Source organism: Piliocolobus tephrosceles, chromosome 6 (genome assembly GCF_002776525.5).
Source record: "Piliocolobus tephrosceles isolate RC106 chromosome 6, ASM277652v3, whole genome shotgun sequence".
In the NCBI taxonomy this organism is placed as follows: domain Eukaryota; kingdom Metazoa; phylum Chordata; class Mammalia; order Primates; family Cercopithecidae; genus Piliocolobus; species Piliocolobus tephrosceles.
In genome coordinates, this window is record NC_045439.1 from 125,106,783 (window position 1) to 125,134,603 (window position 27,821).

The 27,821-nt window shown below is 40.6% G+C and overlaps 1 protein-coding gene and 1 pseudogene across 16 annotated transcripts in view; both read left to right on the forward strand.

Annotated features, from left to right (window-relative positions):
* Positions 1-17,120, forward strand: part of HNRNPC (heterogeneous nuclear ribonucleoprotein C) — a 60,286-nt gene extending 43,166 nt beyond the window's left edge. For 10 of the 16 annotated variants that reach the window (XM_023230469.2, XM_023230478.2, XM_023230470.2 and 7 more), the window contains 4 exons: positions 13,192-13,349; positions 14,372-14,485; positions 14,727-14,887; positions 14,987-17,120. In XM_023230469.2, the coding sequence (XP_023086237.1) occupies positions 13,192-13,349; positions 14,372-14,485; positions 14,727-14,887; positions 14,987-15,070 (517 nt within the window). In that variant the 3' untranslated portion in view covers positions 15,071-17,120. Of the gene's footprint in view, positions 1-13,191; positions 13,350-14,371; positions 14,486-14,726; positions 14,957-14,986 lie in introns of those variants that run through there. The other 6 variants (XM_023230476.2, XM_023230482.2, XM_023230477.2 and 3 more) reach the window with 2 other exon arrangements.
* Positions 17,121-17,813: 693 nt separating this feature from the next.
* Positions 17,814-27,821, forward strand: part of LOC111554795 — a 41,923-nt pseudogene continuing 31,915 nt past the window's right edge.

The following is a 27,821-nucleotide window of genomic DNA, read 5'->3' on the forward strand; positions in this document are numbered from 1 at the left end:
ACAAATACTACTGTGTTTTCATACTAAAACTATAGATAAAAACCAGATATTTTTTCTTCAGATGTAATGAATTGCAGCAACACTTTCCCTTATAATTGATCACCTATGAAATTGTTCTCAAATTAGATAGTGGTGATATTGCAGAACTAATAGGAACCACGGAACGGCACCCTTTTAAATGTTGAATTTTATGGTTATGTGAATGACATTTCAATTGAAAACAGATGTGACATTTCAGTTGAAAAAGGATACATCACTGACTTATGGACAGTCATTCTTTTTTGTCATACCTCATGGACCCTACATCAGGATACTTGCCAGTTAAAGACATAAATAAAACTCTGGTGCTACCAGCCTCAAAAGGTAACTCCTACGCCTGAGGATTGACACCTTTTAGAATTAAAAGTACTCTCAGTCATTGTGGGACATCTTGCTAGCCTTCATAGAGACTGATTTACTGTCAGCTCTTTTCTTCTCATCTCTTTTTCTTGAGACAGAGTCCTGCGCTATTGCCCAGGCTGGAGTGCAGTGGTTTGATCTTGGCCCACTGCAGCCTCCACCTCCCAGTTTCAAGTGATTCTCCTGCATCAGCCTCCCAATTAGCTGGGGCTACAGGTGCCTGCCACCATGCCTGGCTAATTATTATTATTTTTTTCTATATTTAGTAGAGACGGGGTTTCACCATATTGGCCAGACTGGTCTTGAACTCCTGACCTCAGGTGATCTGCCTTGGCCTCCCAAAGTGCTGGGATTACAGATGTGAGCCATTGCACCTGGCGTCTTTTCATTCTTATTTGGAGAACTTTGGGCTACACAAAATAGAAAATGCCAATAAATTGGCAGGTTTGATAACAGGCTTTATTATGATAGTGGAGACATGGTGCACACCTGGAGAACAAGAAACCTGGTTCAAAAAGACTGGTTTAGTTCAATGGTCTCTCCGAGGACTTTTTCAGCTTAACTCATTTTGTATATGGTACATGACTAGTAATACAGTATATAAGTAACTGGAGTATGAAATTCTTTCATTACAGGTTTTCAGAGTGCTGTTATTATTCCATAGCTAAATATATTAGTATGTCAGTGCAGTAGAAATAGACAAATCTTCAAGAACTCACAGGGCAAAGATGACACATGTAACAAAGATTTGTGAGGGGCCCTAATGTGTTTGGGGAGCAGCCAACTGTAAAAACAAAATTGTAAAGAATGTTAGTTGTAAAGGCTTTGTATAACATGTTATGGGATTGTGTCCTATAGATGATATTTTAGAAACAGCCCTGTGGCTGGAGGAAAAAAGATGTGTTAACATTGTAAATGTTGGAATGGAGGAGAGGAGGTTGGGAGAATTTTTGAAGTAGTAGTAGACATAACAGTAGTATGACATAACATAGAATATGTCTTGATGTGGTTGGTTGGACTAAAGGTATGAAAGTAGGTGCTTGTAGGAAAATAATAGTCAAAAGCTGAGATTTTATCTTTTGTGACTAGATGATAGATTATGCCATTAATGATTATATGAAGGGAGGTTTCACAGTTTGTGCCATCACAATTTCGAGGAGAAAAGCAATTTTGCTGCTGATTTTTATTCTACCTGACTTTTCTAGGAAGGTATCTTGGTAGAGAAAATCAGTTGAAATGAAACCATTGAAATTCAAGACAGATCAGTCAAACCATCATTTCTTCAACTATTAATCTTTGAGCCCTAATTTTGTTCTGGGCATACAAATCCTTAGGCTTTGGATTAACATAGAATATGCGTTGAAGGAGAACCTTCATCTTACTGAGTTTAGATTAGCAGACACCTTGACCTCCTTTTCTATTTTTCAGATGTTTTTGAGTAACACCGTACCTGAGAGATGGGTTTGTTTATATTTATGAAGGGAGAGAGTGCCAAAGTACGTTATTTGAATTTTGAAAACTGGGGACTTTATGCATTGAAAGGCATGTGTTTCAGAGAGTAGGAGACTTCTAGGCTACTTTGAAAAGCTAACAGATGACTCTGAGACGTGTCATTTTAGGTGGAGAGGACACTCTGGGCTTGGAGGTTTTGGATACACTATTAGTTATATCTTTGTTTTGGGAACCTGTGTGTCATACATATAGGTGCCAGAAGGACTTTAGATGGTGACATAGATTAGTATACACTTTTGGCATAAATCAGTTATTAGACTTTTTTGTTTTTTGAGACATGATCTGGCTCTGTTGCCCAGGCTCAAATGCAGTGGCACATCACAGCTCACTGCAGCCTCTGCCTCCCGGGTTCAAGCAATTCTCCTATCTCAGCCTCCTGAGTAGCTGGGACTACAGGCACATGCCACCATGGCTGGCTAATTTTTGTATTTTTAGTAGAGATTAGGTTTCACTGTGTTGCCCAGGCTGATCTTGAACTCCTGAGCTCAAACGATGTGTCCACCTTGGCCTCCAAAAAGTGCTGGGATTATAGGCGTGAGCCCGGGCATCTGGTTGGACTTAAATTTTGATAAAATGGCCGGGCGCGGTGGCTTAAGCCTACAATCCCAGCACTTTGGGAGGCCAAGACGGGTGGATCACGAGGTCAGGAGATCGAGACCATCCTGGCTAACAAGGTGAAACCCCATCTCTACTAAAAATACCAAAAAAAAAACTACCCAGGCGAGGTGGCGGGCGCCTATTAGTCCCAGCTACTTGGGAGGCTGAGGCAGGAGAATGGCGTGAACCCGGGAGGCGGAGCTTGCAGTGAGCTGAGATCCGGCCACTGCACTCCAGCCGGGGCTACAGAGCAAGACTCCGTCTCAAAAAAAAAAAAAATTTGATAAAGTGTTTATTTCTTAGTATTCCTTTTAGATTAGTTTCTTATTGTGTCCTGGACTTGTTGAGTAGGTGGGAGATACTTCTTTGTAAGAGTGGCATTTGGGTCTGAATCAATCTGCTGTATGGCTGAGTTGAGTGGTGTTCTGATTCAATTTTTACCGAATACTGGTGTTTACAAATCTTCTTGAGGGCATTCTTCAGGTAGATTTTGTTAGCCTCCTTGGTGTTGCTTTTCTTTTTGAGATGGAGTCTCACCCTGTTGCCCAGACTGGAGTGCAGTGGCGCGATCTCAGCTCACTGCAACCTCTGCCTCCTGGGTTCAAGCAATTCTCCTGCCTCAGCTTCCCAAGTAGCTGGGATGACAGGCACACACCACCACGCCCGGCTCTTTAGTAGAGACGTGGTTTTTGGTTGGCCGGGCTGGTCTCGAACACCTGACCTAGAGATCCGGCTGCCTCAGCCTCCCAAAGTGCTGGGATTACAGGCTTGAGCCATCATGCCCAGCTAGTGTTGCTTTTTCTTTCCTTAATTTAGCGTTATTGAGATTTAATTCATATGCCAGAAGATTCATCCATTTAAAGTATACAGTTCACTTTAATAAATTCAGAGTTGTGCAGTTAGGAACATGATCTAATTTTAGAACGTTCTATCACACTACAAATAAATTATTTCTGTACGGATTTGCCTATTTGGGGCATTCATATAAATGGAATTGTACAATATGTGTCTTGTGACTGGCTTTGTCCTCTTAGAATATTTTCATGGTTCATCTATGTTGTACCATGTATCAGTACTTCCTTTCCTTTTATGGTTACTACATTTTGTTTATTCTTTAGTCAGTTGATGGACATTTGAGGTTTTTTTGGTACATCTTTGAAAATGCTGCTGTGGCTAGGCATGGTGGCTCCCGCCTGTAATCCCAGCACTTTGGGAGGCCCGGGATGGGCAGATCATGAAGTCAGGAGGTCGAGACCATCCTGGCTAACACGGTGAAACCCCGTCTCTACTAAAAACAAAAAATTAGCCAGGCCCTGTGGCAGGCACCTGTAGTCCCAGCTACTGGTGAGGCTGAGGCAGGAGAATGGCATGAACCCGGAAGGCAGAGCTTGCAGTGAGCTGAGATCACGCTACTGCACTCCCGCCTGGGCGACAGAGTGAGACTCCGTCTCACAAAAAGAAAATATGCTATGGAGATTGGTATGCAAATTTTTGTATGGTCATGTGTTTTCATTTCTTTTAAGTATGTGTACCTACCAGAAGTGCTGAGTTGTATGGTGATTATATGGTCAGCCTGACCAACAGCCAAACTGTTTACCAAAAGTGGCTGTACCCTTTTACATTCTCATCAGTCATGTGGAAGGTTCCAGTTCCTCCACTTAAATTCATATCTGTCTCTTGCTCTTTTTTTTTTTTTTTTTTGAGACGGAGTCTCGCTCTGCCGCCCAGGCTGGAGTGCAGTGGCCGGGTCTCAGCTCACTGCAAGCTCCCCCTCCTGGGTTTACGCCATTCTCCTGCCTCAGCCTCCCAAGCAGCTGGGACTACAGGCGCCCACTACGTCGCCTGGCTAGTTTTTTGTATTTTTTAGTAGAGACGGGGTTTCACCATGTTAGCCAGGATGGTCTCGATCTCCTGACCTCGTGATCCACCCGTCTCGGCCTCCCAAAGTGCTGGGATTACAGGCTTGAGCCACCGCACCCGGCCTGTCTCTTGCTTTTATCCATTCTAGAGTGTAGTGGTATCTCAGTCAGAATTTAATTGCATTTTCTTCAAAAATCTTGAATGTCTTTTCATGTGCTTTCCAGCTCCCCCCCTTGTTTTTTTGAAACCAAGTCTCCCTCTGTCACCCAAGCTGGAGTGCAATGGCGCTATCTCAAGCTGTCTTCTGAGTTTACACCATTCTCCTGCCTCAGCCTCCCGAATAGCTGAGATTACAGGCACCCGCCACCACGCCTGGCTCATTTTTTTGTATTTTTAAGTAGAGGCGCGGTTTCACCGTGTTTGCCAGGATGGTCTCCATCTCCTGACCTGTGATCTGCCTGCCTTGGCCTCCCAAAGTGCTCGGATTACAGGTGTGAGCCACTGCCCCTGGCCCAGCCATTTGTTTACTCTTCCACAAATGTAGTCAGATGCTTTGCCGATTTTTGTATAGGATTTGTTATATATTCTGGAAACAAGACTCTGAGTACAATATCTGACACTACACCCTTTACCTCCCAGTTTCAAAGGATCATCCTCCTCTGAGCTCCTGGAATACAGGTGCGCCACTACACTTGACTTTTTTTTTTTTTTTGCATTTTTAGTAGAGACGGGGTTTCACCATGTTGCCCGGGCTGGTCTCAAACTCCTGGTATTAGCCACTGGGCCAGGCCAATAGCTGATTTAAAAAAATACCTTGAAAATATATTCAATTTTTTGGTAAAGTATGATATTCAACTTTTATCTGATTTTCATTGGGAAATCCTCTCCCTTGGTCTTTATCAAGCTAGAAAATCAAAACAGCAATCCTCTGGCTTTTCAGCTATTACATAGATAGGGTTTGGTTTGTTACACGTTGTTGATTGTGTGATTTATGGACTATTATTTCCTAGAAGCCAGTTGGTAAAACTTCATTTATTAATTTGTTATGATCCTGCTGTGAGGCATTGTATATAGCAGGAATACTATAATAAGAAATAGAGGCTGGGAGCGGGAGGGGTGGCTCACATCTGTAATCCTAGCACTTTGAGAGGCCGAGGCGGGTGGATCACCTGAGGGTCAGGAGTTGGAGACCAGCCTGGCTAACCTGGTGAAACCGCATTTCTACCAAAAATACAAAAAATTAGCTGGGCGTGGTGGCATAAGGCATAATTTGTTTTTAGCTTTTACTTTGAATGAGATGGGAAGCTATTAGAGGGCTTTGTGAAGAGAATGGGACGGTCTTAGTCATATTTTAACAAAATCACTCTTATTGAGAAAGATAATAGATGGCTGTTAGATTTATCCACCAGAGAAGCAGTGATTTTTGGTGGGACCACAGAAATGGCAATGGGAGTGATGAAAAGCAGATGGATTTTGAAGGTGATGCTGAGAAATTTGCTTGTGTTGTGCGGCCTGAGAGAGGAATCAAAGAAGTAGCCAGCGTTTTTGTCTGGGCAACTGGAATTAGGGAATTTACAGTGACAGTGATTGGGAGGAGCTAAGGTGAGGAGCAAATATCATAGATCAGTTGTGGACATGTTAAAGTTGATCCATTTGGAGAGAGATTAAGCAGTTGTTTATATGGTTCTAAGGGAGTCATCTACTTAGAGTTTATAAAACCACAATACTGGATGAGTGGAAACAGAAAAGAGATTCTGGGGGTACTGTGACCTTTAAAGAATGTAGTGATAAGGAAAAAATGAGCAAAGGAGATTGAAAATGCCAAAATGAAAAATAGGACAAAACACAGAAGCATGAAGTATCTTGGAAGCTGTATGAATATATGTCAAAAGAGTAGAAAGGCAGATGAGCTCTGTCAGATGTCATTAATAGTTCAAGTAGTGGGAGAATTTAGAAAATGTCTTTTTGAATTAGCAGTGTCATTGGTGACCTTTGACAAAGGTAGGTACTGGTAAAGGCAGAAATCTTACACAGATATTTCAAGTGAATGGAAAGGTAGAAATTGGAGTCAGCATAGAAAACACAATAAAAATCACCCTTTTGGTGTATAATTCCTGCATCAAATTTGATTTACAAAATGCATAGTCATATAACCATCACTATAACCAAGATAGAAATAGTTCCTAATTCTCTGAAATGCACCTTTGTCTTCAACCACTTTTCCTTCACTCTGTTCCCTAGCAATCATATCTGTTCCTTGAAAGCAATTTTATTGTAAGGATTTTTTTTGTATTTTATTTTACTGTATTTTATTTTTGTAATTTATTTTATCGTATTTTACTCTTCTATCTTGATAAAATGAGAACAAAGGAATGAGAATAAAGGAATCAATGGGCTTATGTTCTTCAAAATACTGTTATGTAATTTCAGCTGTTTTAAATTTTAAAAATACTTAATTTTTTTTCTTTTTGTTTTTTCTTTTTCTTTCCTTCCTTCCTTCCTCCCTTCCTCCCTTCCTTCCTTGTAAATGCTTCGCTCTGTTGCCAGGCTGGAGTGCAGTGGCGCGGTCTTGGCTCACTGCAGCCTCGCCTCTGCCTCTTGTGTTCAAGTGATTCTCCTGCCTCAGCCTCCCAAGCAGCTGTGATTACAGGCACACGCCACCATACCCAGCTAATTTTGGTATTTTTGTAGAGATGGGTTTCACCATGTTGGCCAGGCTGGTCTTGAACTCCTGACCTCATGATCGGCCTGCCTCGGCCTTCCAAAGTGCTGGGATTACAGGCATGAGCCAACGCAATTTTTTTTGTTTGTCTCACAGGCTGGTCTTGATCTCCTGGGCTCAAGCAGTCTGCCTGCCTTGGCCTTCTAAAGTGCTGGGATTACACAGAGCCACTGCATGCGACTCAATTTCATTTTTTTTTGAGACAGAGTTTCGCTTTGTCTCCCAGGCTGGAATGCAGTGGTGCGATCTCAGCTCACTGCAACCTCTGCCTCCCAGGTTCAAGCAGTTCTCGTGCCTCAGCCCCCTGAGTAGTTGGGACTATAGGTGCATGCCACACACCCTGCTGATTTTTTTGTATTTTAGTAGAAACTGGGTTTCACCATGTTGACCAGGCTGGTCTCTTTAACTCCTGACCTCAGGCAATCCGTCTGCCTCTGCCTCCGAAAGTGCTAGGATTAAAGGCATGAACTACTACGCCTAGCCTCAATTTCAGTTGTTTAAAAAATAAAAATTGCACCACACTATTGGTTTAAAATTTTATCTTCGGTGAACATCGACACTGACATATGGGAGTATGTGTATTGTTGAATATCATGACAAATGAGTAATGTTAAAATTGTTTGGTACTGTGCACGGTGGCTCATGCCTGTAATTGCAGCACTTTGGGAGGTTGAGACTGGTGGAGTTCACGACCAGCATGGCTAACATGGTGAAACCCCATCTCTACAAAAATTACAAAACCTAGTTTGGCTTGTTTTGGTAATTTTCATGTACCTGTAATCCAAGCTACTTAGGAGGCTGAAGCCATATACAGAAGAAAAGCCAGGGATTTTTTTTCCCCCTTTCTTAAAACAGTCTTCAATCCAGTCAAGTTTCTGAATTGAGAATTGATCTAGGACTCAAGCAACCTGCATGTTACAGACTAGATTCTCTTTGACTCAAAGTTTGCAGGTGCATTTCCAAATTGTCTGGTTTTGTGTTAAGATAGTTTCCTAATGAAACCACTTTTTCCCTTAATATGCTATCTTGCATATTTTAAGATGTCAAATTTTATTCCTCTTAAAATAAGTATGTACATTTAATGTATTTTTTCTTCTCTGTTTCCAAGTTGTCAGTCAGTGGAGCCATTTTCAGTCAAATGACTTAGAATTTGCAAAAATATCCCTAAATACTAATATCTGTAATTCTTTCTGATAGACTATTACAGAACCAATTATTGATTGATGCCATTGGCTCAATATAGGAGCTATTGCTACCTATTCTTTGGTAGTAGGGATGTTTGTGGTGTTCCCCAACCCGTATCAGTGATCTTTGGACAAGGCTAACCCAACAATGTGGTAATAACCTGTTTGCATTTTTTCCCCCTTAATTACCAGAATTATATTTTCTTTAAAAATTATGTTAGAGTTTCCCCATGTGGTGAATACCTTGTATACCTCCAGTGGTGAGCAAAGGAGATACTGGTTTACAATTTAATCATTTTATATTTTAAATGAGTGGTGCTTGCAGTTAATAGTATCCGGGTGAACTGGTGCTAGACTAACGAAGACAGATGTTTGTGGTGAAGTACTTGCAAATAACATTAGAAATCATCTATTTCAGTTTAGAAATAAAACACAAGGTACAGAAATTTTGCTGGTTGATTTTATTTTTAAGCACAAAAGCAAGAATTCCAACTACATTACAAATAGATTGTATTCTGGGTCACAGGTTTGACGTATTGTTATTTAAATTGTAATGTAAACCTATATTAAACTTTTATATTGGTGTTTCTTTTTATCTACACAGTTAAGAGTTTGAGGCAGATGTCTATCATCAATTGGTAGTTCATTTAACTAGTATTTACTGGGGCTAGAATGGAAAAAAATGGCTCCTTTGGTTCTCTTAATTTTTGTTTTGAGACGGAGTCTTAACTCTAATCCACGCTAGAGTGCAGTGGTGCGATCTTGACTCACTACGACCTCCACCTCTTAGGTTCAAGCGATTCTTGTCCCTCAGCCCCCTCAGTACCTGAGATTACAGGAATGTGCCACCACACCTGGCTAAGTTTTTGTATTTTTAGTAGACACTGGGTTTCACCACGTTGGTCAGGCCTGTCTCCATCTCCTGGCCTCAAATGAGCAGCCCGCCTTAGCCTCCCAAAGTGCTGGTATTACAGGTGTTAGCCACCCTGTCTGGCAAAATCTGTTGACATTTTTAAGATGAGAACCGCCGGGCGCGGTGGCTCAAGCCTGTAATCCCAGCACTTTGGGAGGCCGAGACGGGCGGATCACGAGGTCAGGAGATTGAGACCACCCTGGCTAACACGGTGAAACCCCATCTCTACTAAAAATACAAAAACTAGCCGGGCGTGGTGGCGGGCGCCTGTAGTCCCAGCTACTCGGGAGGCGGAGCTTGCAGTGAGCTGAGATCCGGCCACTGCACTCCAGTCTGGGCGACAAAGCGAGACTCCGTCTCAAAAAAAAAAAAAAAAAAAAAGATGAGAACCAGCTGTGGTCCATATAGTAAGTCCATGCACCAAATGATAGCTTTATTAATAGATTAACTTCTGATTTTTTCTACTCTGGTATAGTGTTGACATGTATTATTAGTCAGGTTTTTGAGACCCGGGAAATGTCACTGTGTTGCAGCTAATGTCTTACGGTCAGAATTTCGATTTAAGAGTCTTCCCTTTGAAAACCTTTTCTTATACATGTCTTGTAATGCTTTTACATTTGGAGATTGGGGTAGACGTTCTTTTTTTTTTTTTTTTTTTTTTTTTGTGGTAGGGGAGATAAAAACTTTTACTCTGTCTCCCAGGCTGGAGCACAGTGGCTGTCTGCAACCCCCTCTGCTTCCTTCCTCTGTTCAAGCCTCCTGAGTAGCTGGGATTACAGGTGTGCCACTGCATCCAGCTGGTGTGTTTTGTCTTTTTTTTCTTTTTTTAAAAGGGAGTCTTGCTCTGTCACTGAGGCTGGAGTACAATGGCATGATCTCAGCTTACTGCAACCTCTGCCTTCCGGGTTCAAGCAGTTCTTCTGCCTGAGCCCTCTTGAGTAGCTGGAGTTACAGGTGTGTGCCAGCACGCCCAGCTAATTTTGGTATTTTTAGTAGAATGGGGTTTCACCAGGTTGTTCAGGCGGGTCTTGAACTCCTTGCCTCATAATCTGCCTGCCTTCACCTCCCAAAATGTTGGGGTTACAGGCATGAGTCTCCATGCCTGGCTGGTGTGTTTTGTCTTTTTTTTTTTTTTTTTTTTTTTTTTTGAGGTGGAGTCTCGCTCTGTTGCCCAGGCTGAGTGCAGTGGCCAGATCTCAGCTCACTGCAAGCTCCGCCAGCCTCCCAAGTAGCTGGGACTACAGGTGCCCGCCACGTCGCCCGCCTAGTGTTTTTGTATTTTTTAGTGGAGACGGGGTTTCACAGTGTTAGAGCCAGGATGGTCTCGACCTCCTGACCTCGTGATCCACCTGTCTCGGCCTCCCAAATTGCTGGGATTACAGGCTTGAGCCACCACGCCCGGCCGTGTTTTGTCTTAATCTGTTCAGGTAATTAATGTCTCTAGAGTGTTTTAATTTCTTTCAAGAGGTAGTTAATTACTTTTAACCTGACTTGATTTTATACCAACACTTACCGTCGAGTTTGATTATGGATGCAGTTATAATTCTCCTAGAGTTAATTCTTTTTCCCCTGGTAAAACATTTTAAACTGCCTAGGGTTAATCAGTAAATAATCAGCAGCTATTGTTGCCTATTGTATAGCTTTCTCAGTGAGAATTTCTAGTTAATTTTTAGCTGGTGCTTGAAGTAGTCATACTGAGCTTCTTAATATATATCCCTTTTAACTTAACGGTTGTCACACTATGTATGTTTTTTTTCTATTTTCACACTTATCCTCAACATTTTTTGAGGCAAGGACTACTTCCTCAAATGTGAATGAGAGTCCATTTCTGCCTGAGCAGCTTTCTGTGTAACTAAAAGCCCTTTAAGCCCTACTGGCTGAAATATTGTGAAATATTTTTCTTCAGAAAAGTAGAGAATTTGACTCCTAATTGTGTTCATGGGATTGTTACATAGATTCAAAACAAAACTGTATTACTTGCTTCATTTTGGTTATGGTCAGATGAAATAGGTTTTAAAAGGAAATTCCAGTGACAGTAGGGAACTAGGTAGCTAGCTCATTGGTTTAGATGCGGGTGCCGGTGAAGGTTAGTGGCTTAGGAAGTAGATTAGATATTTATATCCATTGGACTGGGGCTTAAACTTAGTTTAATGCTCATGGATACAGATAACTCATTTTGATTTACCTCCAGAAATTGTTATTACGCAATTTGTGCAAGTGTTATCTCACACAAAGGGTATCAGTTTCTGAACACTGATATTTTATAGTTTCTGTATCATACTTTGAAATATTTTGGTCAGGCCAGGCGCCGTGGCTCAAGCCTGTAATCCCAGCACTTTGGGAGGCCAAGACGGGCGGATCACAAGGTCAGGAGATCGAGACCATCCTGGCTAACACGGTGAAACCCTGTCTCTACTAAAAATGCAAAAAATTAGCCAGGCGTGGTGGCGGGCACCTGTGGTCCCAGCTACTCGGGAGGCTGAGGCAGGAGAATGGTGTGAACCCGGGAGGCGGAGCTTGCAGTGAGCCGGGACCGCTCCACTGCACTCCAGCCTGGGCGACTGAGCGAGACTCTGTCTCAAAAAAAAAAAAAAGAAAAGAAAAGAAATACTTTGGTCAAGTGCAAAAGTTTTATGTCAAAATGGGAAGGTAGTAGTGATAATAAAAAGTTAGTATTTTTTTTTGCATTAATTCCCATGAATGGATTAAACTAACAGATTAACCATACTTAGGGGAAATGCCAACTTTTTTTTTTTCCTTTTGAGACAGTGTTGCTCTGTTCCCCAGGTTCAAGCGCAGTGGTGCAGTCATGGTTCTCTCACCTCCTGGGCTCAACCAGTCTTCCCACCTCAGCTTTCCTTGCTCTTTTTTAATTTAGGAAAATGTTCCTGTCCATAGCCACTCTTGGGACAAGATTAAACATTACTTTGTTGATGTAGTGTGGAAAACACTTCAGGTTAACAGAGGAGAGAATTAGCAATGAGACTTTGAAATGTTTTCACTACAGGAAGATTGGAGATACTACAACTCAGAATAACTTGTCACCATTGTATATGTATAAGAGGGAGTATCATGACAAAAATGATTAATAAAATTTTTTAAGTTCTTGATTATATTGATTTTTAAAGAAATCTTTGGAGTTAGGCAGAGCAGTTGGTAGGTGTATTTTTATAGAGTACCTGGGCCTTTGCATTAAGGTAGTTGCATTTTTAAAAAGCTTATAGAATTAAAGGACTTTTTCATATGTTGCCACAATGGAAATGCCATGTGGAATGTAGAAAGTTTAGAACTGATGTCCATGTAAGAAGTATTTTGTTCTGTTTTGAATTTTCTCTTTACAAATGTAAGTGTACCAAGCTACTGCTTTTTTGAGTATCTTTACCAATCACTGGGATACTAAATTTATTATTATAAGACATTTGAAATTAAGATTTCTAATAGAAACATCAGTTAGTTGAGCAACCAGTATTTATTGAGTGCTAAGTGTGTACTGGCCAGTGAATTTAGACACAGGTAAATAGTGAACAAGATAGACAGTGATCTCTGCCCTGTTGGAATTAAGCATAAATTTAGTTAGAAATGATACTACCTGTTTTTTATATGAGATATTTTATGCCAGTAGTATTTATATTCAGCCAACACATTTTACTATGATTCCCTCAGTTACATGAAATTGCCCTGATTTTATAGATCTCAAATTTTATGTGGTTCAACCTTTTATTACTAGTTGTAATAATTTCTGTGCTTCTGTGGGTGAAAAGAATCAGATTTCGCTAATGCTAAATACCACTGTTTACATACCCTTTTATATGCCTAGGTAAAGAAATAATAGTGTAAGAGTTCTAAACCCCACTATGGAGATTTTTACTGGCCTTCTTAATGAAATTTAATAAAAAGAAACGACTGAGAGACAATATTCGTTGATTATTTATCATAAGGTATGTTGAATTGTGCTGAGATAATGTTAGGTTTGAATGAATTCCATTTTTCCTTTTACCTAATAGGATGTACAGTTACCCAGCACGTGTACCTCCTCCTCCTCCTATTGCTCGGGCTGTAGTGCCCTCGAAACGTCAGCGTGTGTCAGGAAACACCTCACGAAGGGGCAAAAGTGGCTTCAATTCTAAGAGTGGACAGCGGGGATCTTCCAAGTCTGGAAAGTGTATGTATTATTTCATTTTGTGATTTTGGTATCTCTTGTGTTTTGAAATAGGGAAGCTGAGGCAGTTAAAATATTGTTGTGCCACATAACTTTCTGTATTCAAAATAATGGAAGAGGCCAGCTGTGTGGTGGCTCATGCTTGTAATCCCACCAATTTGGGAGGCCCAGCGGGCGGATCACCTGAGGTCAGGAGTTCGAGACCAGCCTGTCCAACATGGAGGAACCCCATCTCTACTGAAAATACAAAACATTAGCCAGGGATGGTGGTGCATGCATGTTATCCTTGCTAATTGGGAGGCTGAGGCAGGAGAATCACTTTTACCCAGGAGGCAGAGGTTGCAGTGAGCCGTGATTGTGCCATTGCATTCCAGCCTGGGTGACAAGAGCAAACTCCATCTCAAGAAAAATAATTTTAAAAATCCAAAATAATGGAGGAGACAAGATTGTGACTGAGTGGCCAATTCTAGACTTCAACAGCTAGGTGATTTGAAAGATGTCATTTGACTTTATGTAGTTGAGGTGTGTGTTAAGTTTCTGAGGGTTTTTTTTGTGGATTATTTAAAAACTAAAATTCAGATAGTGTTGAGTATATTGATTTTTTAACTTTTCTGTATTGAACTCCTGTAACTGGAAATATGGAAGGCAGTAAAACATAACAGAAGGTCTGATGCAGTGGCTTATGCCTGTAGCCCCAGATGCTTAGGGGGAGGCTAAGACCCTGGGGATCTAGGCTGTGGTGGGAGGATTGCATGAGGCCAGGAGTTCACTGTGATCATACCTGTGAATAGTCACTGCACTCAGAACTGGGCAATGTAGCGATAGCCCAGGTCTAAAAGATATTAAAAAAAAAAAAAAAATTACAGTAAGTGCTTTATAGTAGAACTAAGGGCCTTTATTACAGGGAAATCGGTACTGGCTCTGTTTCTTCCTGGTTGCTCCTGATGTAGTCTAGTGCCCGTGTATTTGCTAACTCATATCTTCTGTACATTTGATTTTAATCCATTATTTTGTTTATGTTAAAGTGAAAGGAGATGACCTTCAGGCCATTAAGAAGGAGTTGACCCAGATAAAACAAAAAGTGGATTCTCTCCTGGAAAACCTGGAAAAAATTGAAAAGGAACAGAGCAAACAAGCAGGTAAATGGGTTTTCTGCTTGTTGGGTATATAGTTGGGTTAGTTACGTAAGGCACTTGAAAGTATATGTTGGAATAGTGGAATATAAAGCAATGTAATATGAAACTTGGGGAGTGTGAATTGGGAAGGGTATTTTTGTGGGAGGATTTAGGTTTGTGCTGCAGTTCTGTGATCCTTAGTGGGGATTGTCTACATCCTGTGGACACTACTGCCCCTAGACAGACTTGTCCTTCTCATCCCCAGTAGAGATGAAGAACGATAAGTCAGAAGAGGAGCAGAGCAGCAGCTCCGTGAAGAAAGATGAGACTAATGTGAAGATGGAGTCTGAGGGGGGTGCAGATGACTCTGCTGAGGAGGGGGACCTACTGGATGATGATGATAATGAAGATCGGGGGGATGACCAGGTGAAAACCACGGGAAAGGAAAGAAAAAGGTGGTGGAGGGGGGCTCAGGGACACATGGAGTGCCTCTAACTCCATCCTATTTGTGTCTGTTTCTCACAGCTGGAGTTGATCAAGGATGATGAAAAAGAGGCTGAGGAAGGAGAGGATGACAGAGACAGCGCCAATGGCGAGGATGACTCTTAAGCACATAGTGGGGTTTAGAAATCTTATCCCATTATTTCTTTACCTAGGCGCTTGTCTAAGATCAAATTTTTCACCAGATCCTCTCCCCTAGTATCTTCAGCACATGCTCACTGTTCGCCCCATCCTTGTCCTTCCCATGTTCATTAATTCATATTGCCCGCGCCTAGTCCCATTTTCACTTTGACGCTCCTAGTAGTTTTGTTAAGTCTTACCCTGTAATTTTTGCTTTTAATTTTGATACCTCTTTATGACTTAACAATAAAAAGGATGTATGGTTTTTATCAACTGTCTCCAAAATAATCTCTTGTTATGCAGGGAGTACAGTTCTTTTCATTCATACCTAAGTTCAGTAGTTGCTTCCCTAACTGCAAAGGCAATCTCATTTAGTTGAGTAGCTCCTGAAAGCAGCTTTGAGTTAGAAGTATGTGTGTTACACCCCCACATTAGTGTGCTGTGTGGGGCAGTTCAACACAAATGTAACAATGTATTTTTGTGAATGAGAGTTGGCATGTCAAATGCATCCTCTAGAAAAATAATTAGTGTTATAGTCTTAAGGTTTGTTTTCTAAAGTTGATACTGTGGGTTATTTTTGTGAACAGCCTGATGTTTGGGACCTTTTTTCCTCAAAATAAACAAGTCCTTATTAAACCAGGAATTTGGAGAAAAAAAACCCTGGTTTTTTATTTTTGTATTTTATTATTGTTTACTTCAAACTTTGTTTTACAGCGTCCTCCACAAAACTTCTAGAATGTACTAGATACATTTTTCTTGGAGTCATAATCATGATGCATACCAACACAACACTACTAAAATTATATTTCATTGAGTTGCATGTTGCATTGAGGAGTGAAATAACTTGACATACAGTGGAGATTGTTTTTCAAAATGGCTTTTACATCCTAATGAAAGTTCAGTGCTTTGTGGTCCAACTGGCACCCTTTTTGAGGTTTTTGTTGTGTGCTAAATTGTTTTGTCCTTAAATAGGAGAGGCTCAAAAAACAAGATTTCAGGAAAATTGCAACAGCTGGACAGTGGAACTCCCCCTGCTTTCTTCTGTATTGTTCTTTTAATTACTATTTATAGCCTCAGTTACCTTCTGAATTCTGAAGTGTATACCTCCATGTTGAAAATAAGAAAACTCTTATTTCCTGATACTCCACAGTCTGCCTTCCCAGGTGATTGAGAACATAAAGAATGTTACATTTATTTTACCCTAAATGATCTTTTACCCCTATTAGCTGATCTTTGTGTTTTCCCTCAACTTTATTAATTACAGTGATTATATTTTTAACATCCAGTCTTACTTAAAATGAATATATTAAACAGCTACCAGTGTTGTGATACCTCATCCTTGAAAGGCTTAGTTGATTTGTGTTTTAAACTTCAGTTTTTCCAGCACAACAGAAAATGGCATTTATAATTTTTGTGCACACAGACCTTGGATTCCCCTATAAAGTTGCTATTGTTTCATAGCATGCAGCACTGGCCTTTTTTCATCCTACGCATTACAGGCAAAACTCATGTCTTATTTATAAGGATTTTATAGATCATTTTCTATATCAGGTGACAAAAGCAGAAAAGAATGAAGAGGCTGAACTATGAACTACCCTTGGAGCCCATATACATGATACAGGCAATTTGTTTTGTATGTTAATTCGGTCAAAAATACTACCCACTTGATGTTTTCTGATCTGATGTGAGCTCATGTTACACAGACTTTTAGTAAGTAACCCGTGACTAGAAAATAAACTGGATGCTTAGGAGAGAGTGTCAGATGTATAAGATGCTAATAAAACATGTTTAATATTATGTTGTTAGCTGTAAGTTTTTGGGAAATACTGGAAAAATTAGTCCACAATCAAGTGTCTACTTTTCACTTCACTGTAGGGCCTCTGTCCTTGCACAGAGCAGTCTATTTAGCTGTGAATACCACAATCTGCAGATGCTCAAGTCCCTTACATAGAATGGCATAGTATTTGTATGTAACCTATGCATATTCTCCTGTATACTTTAAATCATCGCTACATTAAAATACCTGATAAAATGTAAATGGTATGTAAATAGTTGTAACTACTTTTATTTGTATTTTTAAAGCTTTTTTCTTTCCTAGTATTTTCGATCTATGGTTGGCTGAATCTGCATGTGCAAAACCCACGAACACGGAGGGCCAACTATACATTTAAATCTGTAGGAAAGCAGATATTGAGTGAAGCTGTGGAAAGCACTTCTTAATATTAGGTTGGTGCAAAAGTAATTGTGCCTTTTGCCGTTACTTTTAATTAGCCGCCATTACTTTTGCAGATAGCTGTAGAGCATGATCACACATTGAAAATCTACACATACATATGATAGGGTTGTTGGAATACTAACATGTCTAGTTTGTGTTGATGAGGAAGTCGTTTCACACTCCTGGTTTTAGGCTACTGTGAATTAAATTTCCTCATGTGTTTAAGACAACAGTACTCTAGGTTTTCTATAATCACAGGTGTGCTCATTTAATACGTTGACATTTAGGTTCCTAGGCCAAAACTAAAGTAGAGACTAGGATTGAAATACCATATGGTAAAATGCTTTTTGAAATCTGATCCAATGCAGATAAGTGCAGGCTTTTTGGGAAAGGAGCTAGTGTTTTTAAAGACCATTTATCAGATGATATATGCTTTTAGTCAGTGTGACATTACTTAACCCTGGGCCCTGCAACGTAAGAATTGAGTTGACTCAATAGAAATTCAGAATAGTAGGCATGGCGGTGCAGGTAAAGGGGTTAGATCTGACAGTTAATAATTGAGGGATTTCTGATTTAATAATTGAGGGATTTCAGATTGATAGTCTGATTACACTAGTTGGAAGTAAGATTTAAAAGTAAAAACATTTTAATTTGGGATAAAATTCAGAACACAAGTTTCTTAATATGCCATGAAATCTAAGAAAATGTCCTGCAATCATTCAGGAATGCAGTTTTCATTCAGGGTTAGAAAGCAGGAGACGAGGTAGATGAATAAAACATCCATAATAACATTTTTTTCTGATGCTGCATAATGTATAATTGGGAAACTTTGGAGCCCTCTGCCTAGGGTACTTAATAATTTGCCGTTGTCTTAGTGGGATGAGCTAACTGAAAGCTGTCGGGTGGGAATGGATTCTAAATTTGGGATTCTCAAAAACAGGTCTCGTCTTAGATATCACTTCTGATGTTAATATTACCCAAACATGCAAGACCTGCAAAGACTGTGTGATGAGTACCTGTTCTGTGGTTTAAAGCCTCTTTTTCAGAGGGAACGGGGTGTAATAGAAAAGGAAAGTAATGTAAATGGGAACACAAAGGTGGTAAATTGGAAGGAAATGAACGGGTGTCAAATTAGGATTGGGAAGAATGTAATAGTACAATAGAGGTAACCATCATTTAAGCCATAAGAGAACCTTGAAGTGTCAACATACAAATCCACTGTAACTTGGCAGTATGTTTTACTCAAGTGTTAGGGGAAGCAAAACCCAGTGTATAATGTAGAAAGTACAGAACAGATGATATACTATATGTAAGTACTAGTGTTTTGAAATAACCTTGATGAAACAATGTGCTTGTGGAAGTAGTTGCAGGATAGGGAAATCGTGTATATTTAATGAGATCAGCTCAACATATGCCTGGCCTGTCAGCATTGACTGACCAATTTTATTTCAGGGGGAAACCAGAAAACATACTCATTCCTACTGACAGTTGACCTTTTTATTTATTAGGAGAATTCAGCTACACTGATGTCAAACGGAGTTTCAGTTTCTGGACCCTAGTTCACATCACATTGACCAAGAAAATGCATTTCATAGGAATTTAGAAGCATCCAAGAAAAAGTACCCTGGCCAGAAAACCAGTTGACAGTAGTAAACGTATTATGTAGAAATGATTGACCAGTTAATTGTTACATATAACATGTGGATTATGGTCTAAGTACCTTTAGGAACCTCATTCACACTAGCAAGAGGCACTCTGTTGGAGAATTTTAGTGTTTGAAACGAACTTGGTATAAAGCAAAAATGTAGCCAGTTAAACTGCAGAGTAAAAGAACATAGACATACCTGACCAGACAAAAGCTTTCCAAATGTTAGGAGACAGGAAATAAATAAAATAGAAAACTGCAAAATTTGTGTTTGCATTAGTGACTTTCAAGTTAAATCTCAATTTTGAAAAGCAGGGCTGCTTTAAAGAGTATTGGAGTTAACAGCCTTTGTGAGTAGAACTACAAAGCAGAGGAAGAGGGGGGAGAACAGTGTAATGGGGTGAATGCAAATGACGGATTCCTAGGAAGGAGTTGAAACCCAAGATAAATGCAGATAGGAAGAGGAAAGCATGTTGGATTGTGTTTTCAAGTGACACTCAAGTAAAAGTTTGGAGAAACATGCCCCTGAAGCAAATGGTAGAGCCAAATAATTTGATCTATAGTCTGGCTTAACTCCATGGGTTTTGGACCTTGGAAGAGGAAATGGTGTCTTTGAACTATTAGTCTGTAGTCATAGAAATTGGATAAACTATTTCCCAAACAGAGGTAACAGACTGAGATCCTAGCAACTTCTCTCTAAGTTAACGAAAGGGGAAAAATATCCCCATGCCATTTTTCTCTTCATTCTACTACTGAGGACTAGAGTCATTCACAGACTGAAACTTCAAGAGCATATTGACAAGTGCCTGGCTAACAGCTGAAAGTCTGCCATTTCATGCAGCTTTGTTGGGCTTTAGAGGTGAAGCAGGAATATAGAGAAAATACAGTTTCTCCTACCCACAACATGTATCTTAAACCATTTCTTGTGGCCCAGAAGACAAACTTTCTAAATATCTTGGAAAAACTACTCATGTGTTTACTTTTTTTTTGGGGGGGGGGGGGGTCTTGCTCTAACACCCAGGCTGGAGTGCAATGGCACAATCTCAGCTCACTGCAACCCCTACCTCTCAGGTTCAAGTGATTTTCCTGCCTCAGCCCCCTGAGTAGCACTCAACACCAAGCCTGGTTGGTTTTTTGTGTTTTTAGTAGAGATAGGGTTTCCCCGTGTTGGTCAATCTGGTCTCGAACTCCACCTACCTCAGCCTCCCAAAGTGCTGGTATTACAGATAGCCACTGTGTCTAGCCAAAGTTTGTACTCTTAATGCCTACCATGGACTATTACAAGCACCTGGCAGTGACATTGCAGGAGTTCTAAAAAAAGACTTGGTCTTTCCCACAGGGACATTAATGTGAAAGAGGTCCAGTGACAAAGATTCAGTCACTTTTGCAGACCCTCACAAACCACAATAATGAAGTTGCAGTGAATTTGGGACATAGCCTTCCCTCCCCAAAATTCTCGATCCAGGAATCCACCTGTCAGGTTCAACGACTCAGACTCCATTTCTAGTGTGGTTGTTGGATAACAGCTCTACTAGTTTCCATCCAAGCTTAACCTTTCTATGGACCATAATGTCTTGGTCTGCTGCATTTATTGTCCTTCCCTGTTTTAAGGATACTGTTTTTAAAGAGGCATGAAAACTTACTTCAAAGTCCCCGTTGGCCCTCCTGGGGGAAATTACCTCAAACCACAGGGTAGTCTGCTAAATAACCAGCTAGAGCCAGCTGCCAGCCCAACTTTGCCCAGATCTACAATATTCTTCAAATTACTTTAGTTTCCTTATTCCCCCCAAACTTACATTTTCCCCAGAACTTTATATCCACTCTCCAGAAAAGCTTCTGTAGCACCAGTTTGGTCAGTCCCAAGGTCCCAGGTGCCACTGGGGTCTAGTTGACAAAATTGTTTATATGGTTTGGCTGTTTCTCCACCAAAATCTCATCTTTAATTGTAATCTTCATAATCTGCATCCCCATGTTGAGGGAGGGACAAGGTGGGAGGTGATTGGATCTTGGGGACAGTTTCCCCCATGCTGTTCTTGTGAGAGTTCTCATGAGATCTTTATGAGGGGCCCTTACCCCTTCGCGTCCTACACAAACTTTCTGTCTCGCCTGCTGCCACATAAAACGTGCCTGCTTCACTCTGCCACGATTTTGTGTTCTGAGGCCTCCCCAGCCATGCAGAACTGTCAAACAAGACTCCTTTATAAATTACCCAGTCGTGGGGAAGTTTTATACAGCAGTGTGAAAACAGCCTAATACAGTTGTTTTCAAACATGCTGGAAATGCTGTGATCTGCTCTGCCACTGCCCCCATCCTGGGCTGACCCTCAATATTTTTCCTTTTAGTGGTGACCCAGCTCTTTCCCTTGAGAAGCAGGAGTAGCTCTTGATAGAATCTAGTTCCCCAGGGGAAATCTAAGCAGCTTTACCTTCTCACTGTTAGCCCTCCACCTCTGGAGACAGCCTTAGTGTTCACTCTTTTATCCCCTCTCACCTGGGAATACAATCGTCCCTGTAACATAATGGCCCTGCTGTTCCCTCACCAACTGCCCCAGCATGGGGATCAGGAATATGGCAGCACTCCTCGGTGAAGTATATGTTGCCTTGTTTTAAGCACTCACCTGAATGTGTAGAGACATCTTTCCTCAAGAGTTTCTCACTTCCTGAGGAGTCTGCAGTCTTCATTCAAATGTCTTGATGGCTCATTTTTCAGAAATCTCTGTAGGTCTTGGGAAGCGTCCTAGCTTTGGTTTATCTGAATAGTCCTATTTAAACTTTTCCCACACAGATGGCAGCCTCTTGCCTGCTCTTCTGTTTGTACACTTCTCTATTTTCTCTTTCTTTAAATGCCTTTTGGGTGTTAATACTTCATTGGTGGTTCTGTAGCCTTGCGCCCCCTTCTTTTGCAACTTGAAGGCAATTCTCAATTCTCTTTTTTTTTTTTTGAGACGGAGTCTGGCTCTGTCGCCCAGGCTGGAGTGCAGTGGCTCGATCTGGGCTCACTGCAGGCTCTGCCTTCTGGGTTCACGCCATTCTCCTGCCTCAGCCTCCCGAGTAGCTGGGACTACAAGCGCCCGCCACCATGCCTGGCTGATTTTTTTGTATTTTTTAGTAGAGACGGGGTTTCACCGTGTTAGCCAGGGTGGTCTTGATCTCCTGACCTTGTGATCTGCCCACCTCGGCCTCCCAAAGTGCTGGGATTACAGGCGTGAGCCACCACGCCTGGCTCAATTATCTTCTTGAGCACATTCGTCCTTAGCAGCTTCTGAATATCCCACCCACAATTAAGGTACAATCTGGTGACATAACTTTTTCCCTAGGAAGAAATGTGCTACTCAAGACTAATAGCCAAGGTTAAGAAAATGCATTAGTGTATTTGTTCTGTTTAGAAATAAAGATGGAACATCATATTTTATAGCTACTGTTAGTGCCCCATGTGCCTTCTAAGTATCTTTTGAATAGTTTTACTTCTCTCCATCTTGACAGCTACCATCCCAATCCAAGCTTCCATCACCTTGCTCTGACTTACTGCAGTATCCTCCTGTCTACCTTTCATCCACTTTTATCTTATCCCTTGTTCATACAACAGCCATATTGTTTTTATTTCAAAACACACATATAATCAGGGCACTTCTTGAATTAAAACCATTTCTGGCATTACTTGCCCTTAGGATAATAACAAAACTTTTTAATACAGTCCACAAGGCCAGAGATAGCCTGACCCTTGCTGATCTGTCCAGCCTCTACTATATGTCCTCTTACTTTCTCTGTTCCAACCACACTGGACTTTGTTCCTCTTACTACTCATGCTCCTCACCTATTTGGTTCCCTAGTTAACTTCTTTTCATCTTTCAGATTTCAACTTGTGTCACTTCCTCCAGAAAGCCTACCCTTTCTTTCTTAACCAGGCCGATAGGCTGTCAAAACCGGGAATCTCTTCATTGTAGTACTACAATCTTACTCATTGATTTGTATGATTATTAATGTGGGTTTTTTTTTTTTTTTAATTAGAATGAAACTCAGAGCAGGGACCACATCTATTACTTGTGATTAATATATTCCTAGTGGTTAGCACAGTGTCTAGAACAAATGTATGTTGAATGAATAAATAGAAAAGGGAGAGGAAAAAGGGGAGGATTGGCTCTCTGTGAGGCAGTCTTGCAAACAGCAGAAATGCAAAGCAAAGCTGAAGAACTAACTATTCACCACACACTTAGAGGAGTGTTGTAATGTCTTGTGCCAGTCTCAAATGGGTGCATTCTTATGGGTAAGTTTTAGTACTACAACTTTCACTATAATAGTTCACATTCCTCTCCTAATGTCAGTCTCCAACAAATCCCTCAGTAATTCATAATCAGTACTCTCATGCCAAGGATGAGAGAGGAACATTATCCAAGAAAGTTAGGTGTGGCCATTGCAGTTCATCTGTCTTTTTTTTTTTTTTTGAGACAGAGTCTTGATCTGTTGCCCAGGTTGGAGTCCAGTGGCACGGTCTTGGCTCTCTGCAACCTCCGCCTCCCAGGTTAAAGCAATTCTCCTGCCTCAGCCTCCCAAGTAACTGGGATTACAGGCACCTGCCACCTCGCCTGGCTGTTTTTTTTTTTTGTATTTTTAGCAGAGACAGGGTTTCACCATGTTGGTCAGGCTGGTCTCGAACTCAAGACCTTGTGATCCACCCGCCTTGGCCTTCCAAAGTGCTGGGATTACAGGCGTGAGCCACCGCGCCCAGCTGTTCATCTGTCTTTCAATACCTTTAAGTTCAGTTTCCTTTACAAAGCCCACTTTTTTCTTGGTGGGAATCTCTTGTACCATGTAACACCTGCATTCCTTAATTTTTAAAGTTAAAACATTTATATACTATAAAATGGGCACATCTTAAGCATACAGCTTGATGAAGATTTACAAAGTAAACATGCCTGTTTAAACACCACTCTGATCAGGATGTGGAACATAACCAGCACTCCAGAAACCTCCCTCCCATCATTACCACCACTGGTTATCCTAGCCATTCTTCTGACTTATATCACCATAGATAGGTTTTACTTGTTTTGAAGCCACATATAAATGGAATCATGGAAGTTTGAGCTTCTCTGAGAGCAGATCTTCAGAGAAAAAAACTTGAGTACAGTAGTTTATTTGGGGTTTGGCTCCAGGATGCAGGAGTGGGAAAGATGGTAGAGAGAGACAGAAGAAAAATCAATAGAAGTGTGTTACGCAGGTTGGATATATAATGCTTCCCAGAATTGTCTGACCAAACAGGAGGCTGACATATTTCTCCACTAGCTGCTGTTTCCAATTGATTGGGGGATGCCCCAAGGAGGTTAACTTCACTGCAATTCTGAGCTGCAATTGACCTTAACAAGCTCCAGCAGTACTGAAGGACATTTGGATTATTTTCAGTTTGGGATAATACTGCTATGAACATTCCTGTACATGTCTTTTGAGAACATGTATGTGTATATTTCTGATGAGTATATAATGGGGTGGAATTGCTGGTTCATAGAATATGTGCATATTCATCTTTAATAGAGGTTGCCAACCATTTTTCTAAAGTGATTATACTAATTTATATTCTCACTATCTATAAATGAACATTTCATTTGTTCCACATCCTTGCTGGCACTTGGTATTGATTGATATCCCTTTTAATTTTAGGCTTTTTAATGCATGTATAGTGGTATCTCACTTGGTGTTTGTTTGCTTTTTTGGTAAATTTTTATTGAAGTATAATTTACGTACAGAAAATCACACAAATTGTTTACAGGTGTGACTTTTCACACAGTGAACTCATGCAAAAACCAGTATGAAATTAAGAGTTGGCACATCACCAGTACTCCAGAAGCCCTGTGCATGTTCTCTTCCAGTTACTATACCACTATCCCAAAGATCGTCTATTAATTCAACAGCATAGATTTATTTTGCCTGTTTTTCAACTTCAAATAAATGAAATAATATATTATGTACTCTTGTGTCTGGTTTCTTTGACTCAATATGTCTATGCAACTCACCTGTATTGTTGCATGTTGTAGTTTGTTCATTCATACTGTTGTATACAGTATTGCATTGTATACATATGCTATATTCATTCTGCTACTATGCATTTGGGCTGTTTCCATTTTTGGCTATTATGAATAAAGCTGCTATGAATATTCTAGAATTGTCTTGTTGAACATATGTATGCATTTCTGCTGGGTATAAAGCTTAAAAAGGAAATTACTGGAAAATAGAGTATTGCTGATGTTACCTACCTGCTATTTTCACTGTAATTTCAGCCATTCTGGTTGATGTGTAATAGTGTCATATTAAAATTTTTTCTTTGCTTTTATAAAATAAATGTTTTTATGTCGGAATAATGTTAGATTTACAGAAAAGTTACAAAGACAGTACAGTTCCTTATATACCCTTCATCCAGTTTCCCCTTATGTTAATATCTTAACATGGTACCTTCGTCAAAACTAAGAAACCAACACTGACTGGCACATTACTATTAACTACAGATCTTATTCAGATTTCACCAGTTTGTGTGTGTGTGTGTGTAGTTGTGCACTTTAACCACCAGCATAATATATAAAAGTGTTCCATTGCCACAAAGGAACCCTTGTACTACCCACTTATTGTCACACCTTATCACCCATCCTTTCACCACCCTCCCTAACCTCTGGAAACCACTAATCTTCACTATAATTTTGTCATTTCAAGAAGTTATGAATGGCATAATATATATGTGATACAAACATAGCATATGTAATTTTTTGAGATGGGTTTCCTCTCCACAGTATGATGCTCTTGAATTCCATCCAAGTTTTACTATATGTACCGATAGTTTTTCGTTTTTTAAAAAATTGCTGTGGATGTACCAGTTTGTTTAACTGCTAACTCATCTATTGTAGGACATTGAGTTATTTCTAGTTTTGGGCTATTAAAAATAAAGCTGCTATGAACATTTGTGTATAAGTTTTTGTGCATATAAATTTTCATTTCTCTGGGATAATTCTCCTGGAGTGTGATGGTGGATAATATGGTAAGTATATGTTTAGTTTTATAAGAAACTGCCAAACTATTTCCCAGAGTTGGTACCTCATTTTAAATTCCTACCAACAATAAGAGATGCAGTTCCTCTGCATTTTTGCCAGGATATAGGATTGGCACTAGTTTTTATTTTCACTGTTCTAATAGAGATGTATCGATACCTGGCTTTTGTTTGTTTGCATTTCCGTAATGGCTAATGATGTTTAACATGTTTTCATGTGCTTATTTGCCAACCATATGTCATCTTTGGTAAAACGTATCTGCATGCCTCTTGCCCATTTTATAATTGGATTTTTTTTTTAACCATTGTGTTGAGAATTCTTTATATATTCTAGATTAAAGTCCTTTGCCAGGTGATTTGCAAATACTTTCTCCCAGTCTATAACTTATCTTTTCATCTTAACAGAGCCTTTTGCAGAGCAAAAGTTTTTAATTTTGATGAAGTACAGTTTATCATCTCCTCTTCCCCTTTCCCTTCCCCTTCCCTTCCCCTTCCCCTCCTTCTTCAGATGAAGTCTTGCTCTTGTTCCCCAGGCTGGAGTGCAATGGCGCGATCTCTGCTCACTGCAACCTCCGCCTCCCGGGTTCAAGCAATTCTCCTGCCTCAGCCTCCCAAGTAGCTGGGATTACAGGCACTTGCCACCACTCCCGGCTAATTTTTGTATTTTAAGTGGAGACGGGGTTTCACCATGTTGGCCAGGCTGGTCTTGAACTCCTGACCTCAGGTGATCCATCCACCTCAGCCTCCCAAAGTGCTGGGATTACAGGCGTGAGCCACCATGCCCGACCCATTTTTCTTTCTTTTATGGATCATGCTGTTAGTGCTATTTCTAAGAACTCTTAAGGCTGGGCGCGGTGGCTCAAGCCTGTAATCCCAGCACTTTGGGAGGCCGAGACGGGCGGATCACGAGGTCAGGAGATCAAGACCATCCTGGCTAACACGGTGAAATCCCGTCTCTACTAAAAATACAAAAATCTAGCCGGGCGAGGTGGCCGACGCCTGTAGTCCCAGCTACTCGGGAGGCTGAGGCAGGAGAATGGCATAAACCTGGGAGGCGGAGCTTGCAGTGAGCTGAGATCCGGCCACTGCACTCCAGCCTGGGCGACAGAGCAAGACTCCGTCTCAAAAAAAAAAAAAAAAAAAAAGAACTCTTCACCAAGACCTAGGTCCTGATGATTTCTGCTATGTTTTTTCTAAAATGTTTTATAGTTTTACATTTAAATATATGATCTATCTTAAGTTATTTTTGTACAAGGTATGAAGTTGAGATTGAGGAGGTTTCTTTGTGTGTGTGTGTGTTTGTGTTTTCCAGTGGATATGCAATTTCTTCAGTGTGTGAGTTCCCTGTTTTGTTCCATTGGTCAATGTGTTTATTCATCTACCCATACTACATTTTTGATTATTATAGCTAGATATTCTTAAAATTGGGTAGGGTGACTCCTCCCACTTTCTTCTCTTTTTTTTTTCCCCAAAATTGTTTGAGCTATTGCCTTTGCCTTACCATATGAATTTTATTTTTATTTTATTTTTATTTTTATTATTATTTTTTTCTTTTTTTTCTTCTTTTTTTTTTTGAGGTGGAGTCTTGCTCTGTCGCCCGGACTGGAGTGCAGTGGCCAGATCTCAGCTCACTGCAAGCTCCGCCTCCCGGGTTTACGCCATTCTCCTGCCTCAGCCTCCCGAGTAGCTGAGACTACAGGCGGCCGCCACCTCGCCCAGCTAGTTTTTGTATTTTTAGTAGAGACGGGGTTTCACCGTGTTAGCCAGGATGGTCTTGATCTCCTGACCTCGTGATCCGCCCGTCTCGGCCTCCCAAAGTGCTGGGATTACAGGCTTGAGCCACCGTGCCCGGC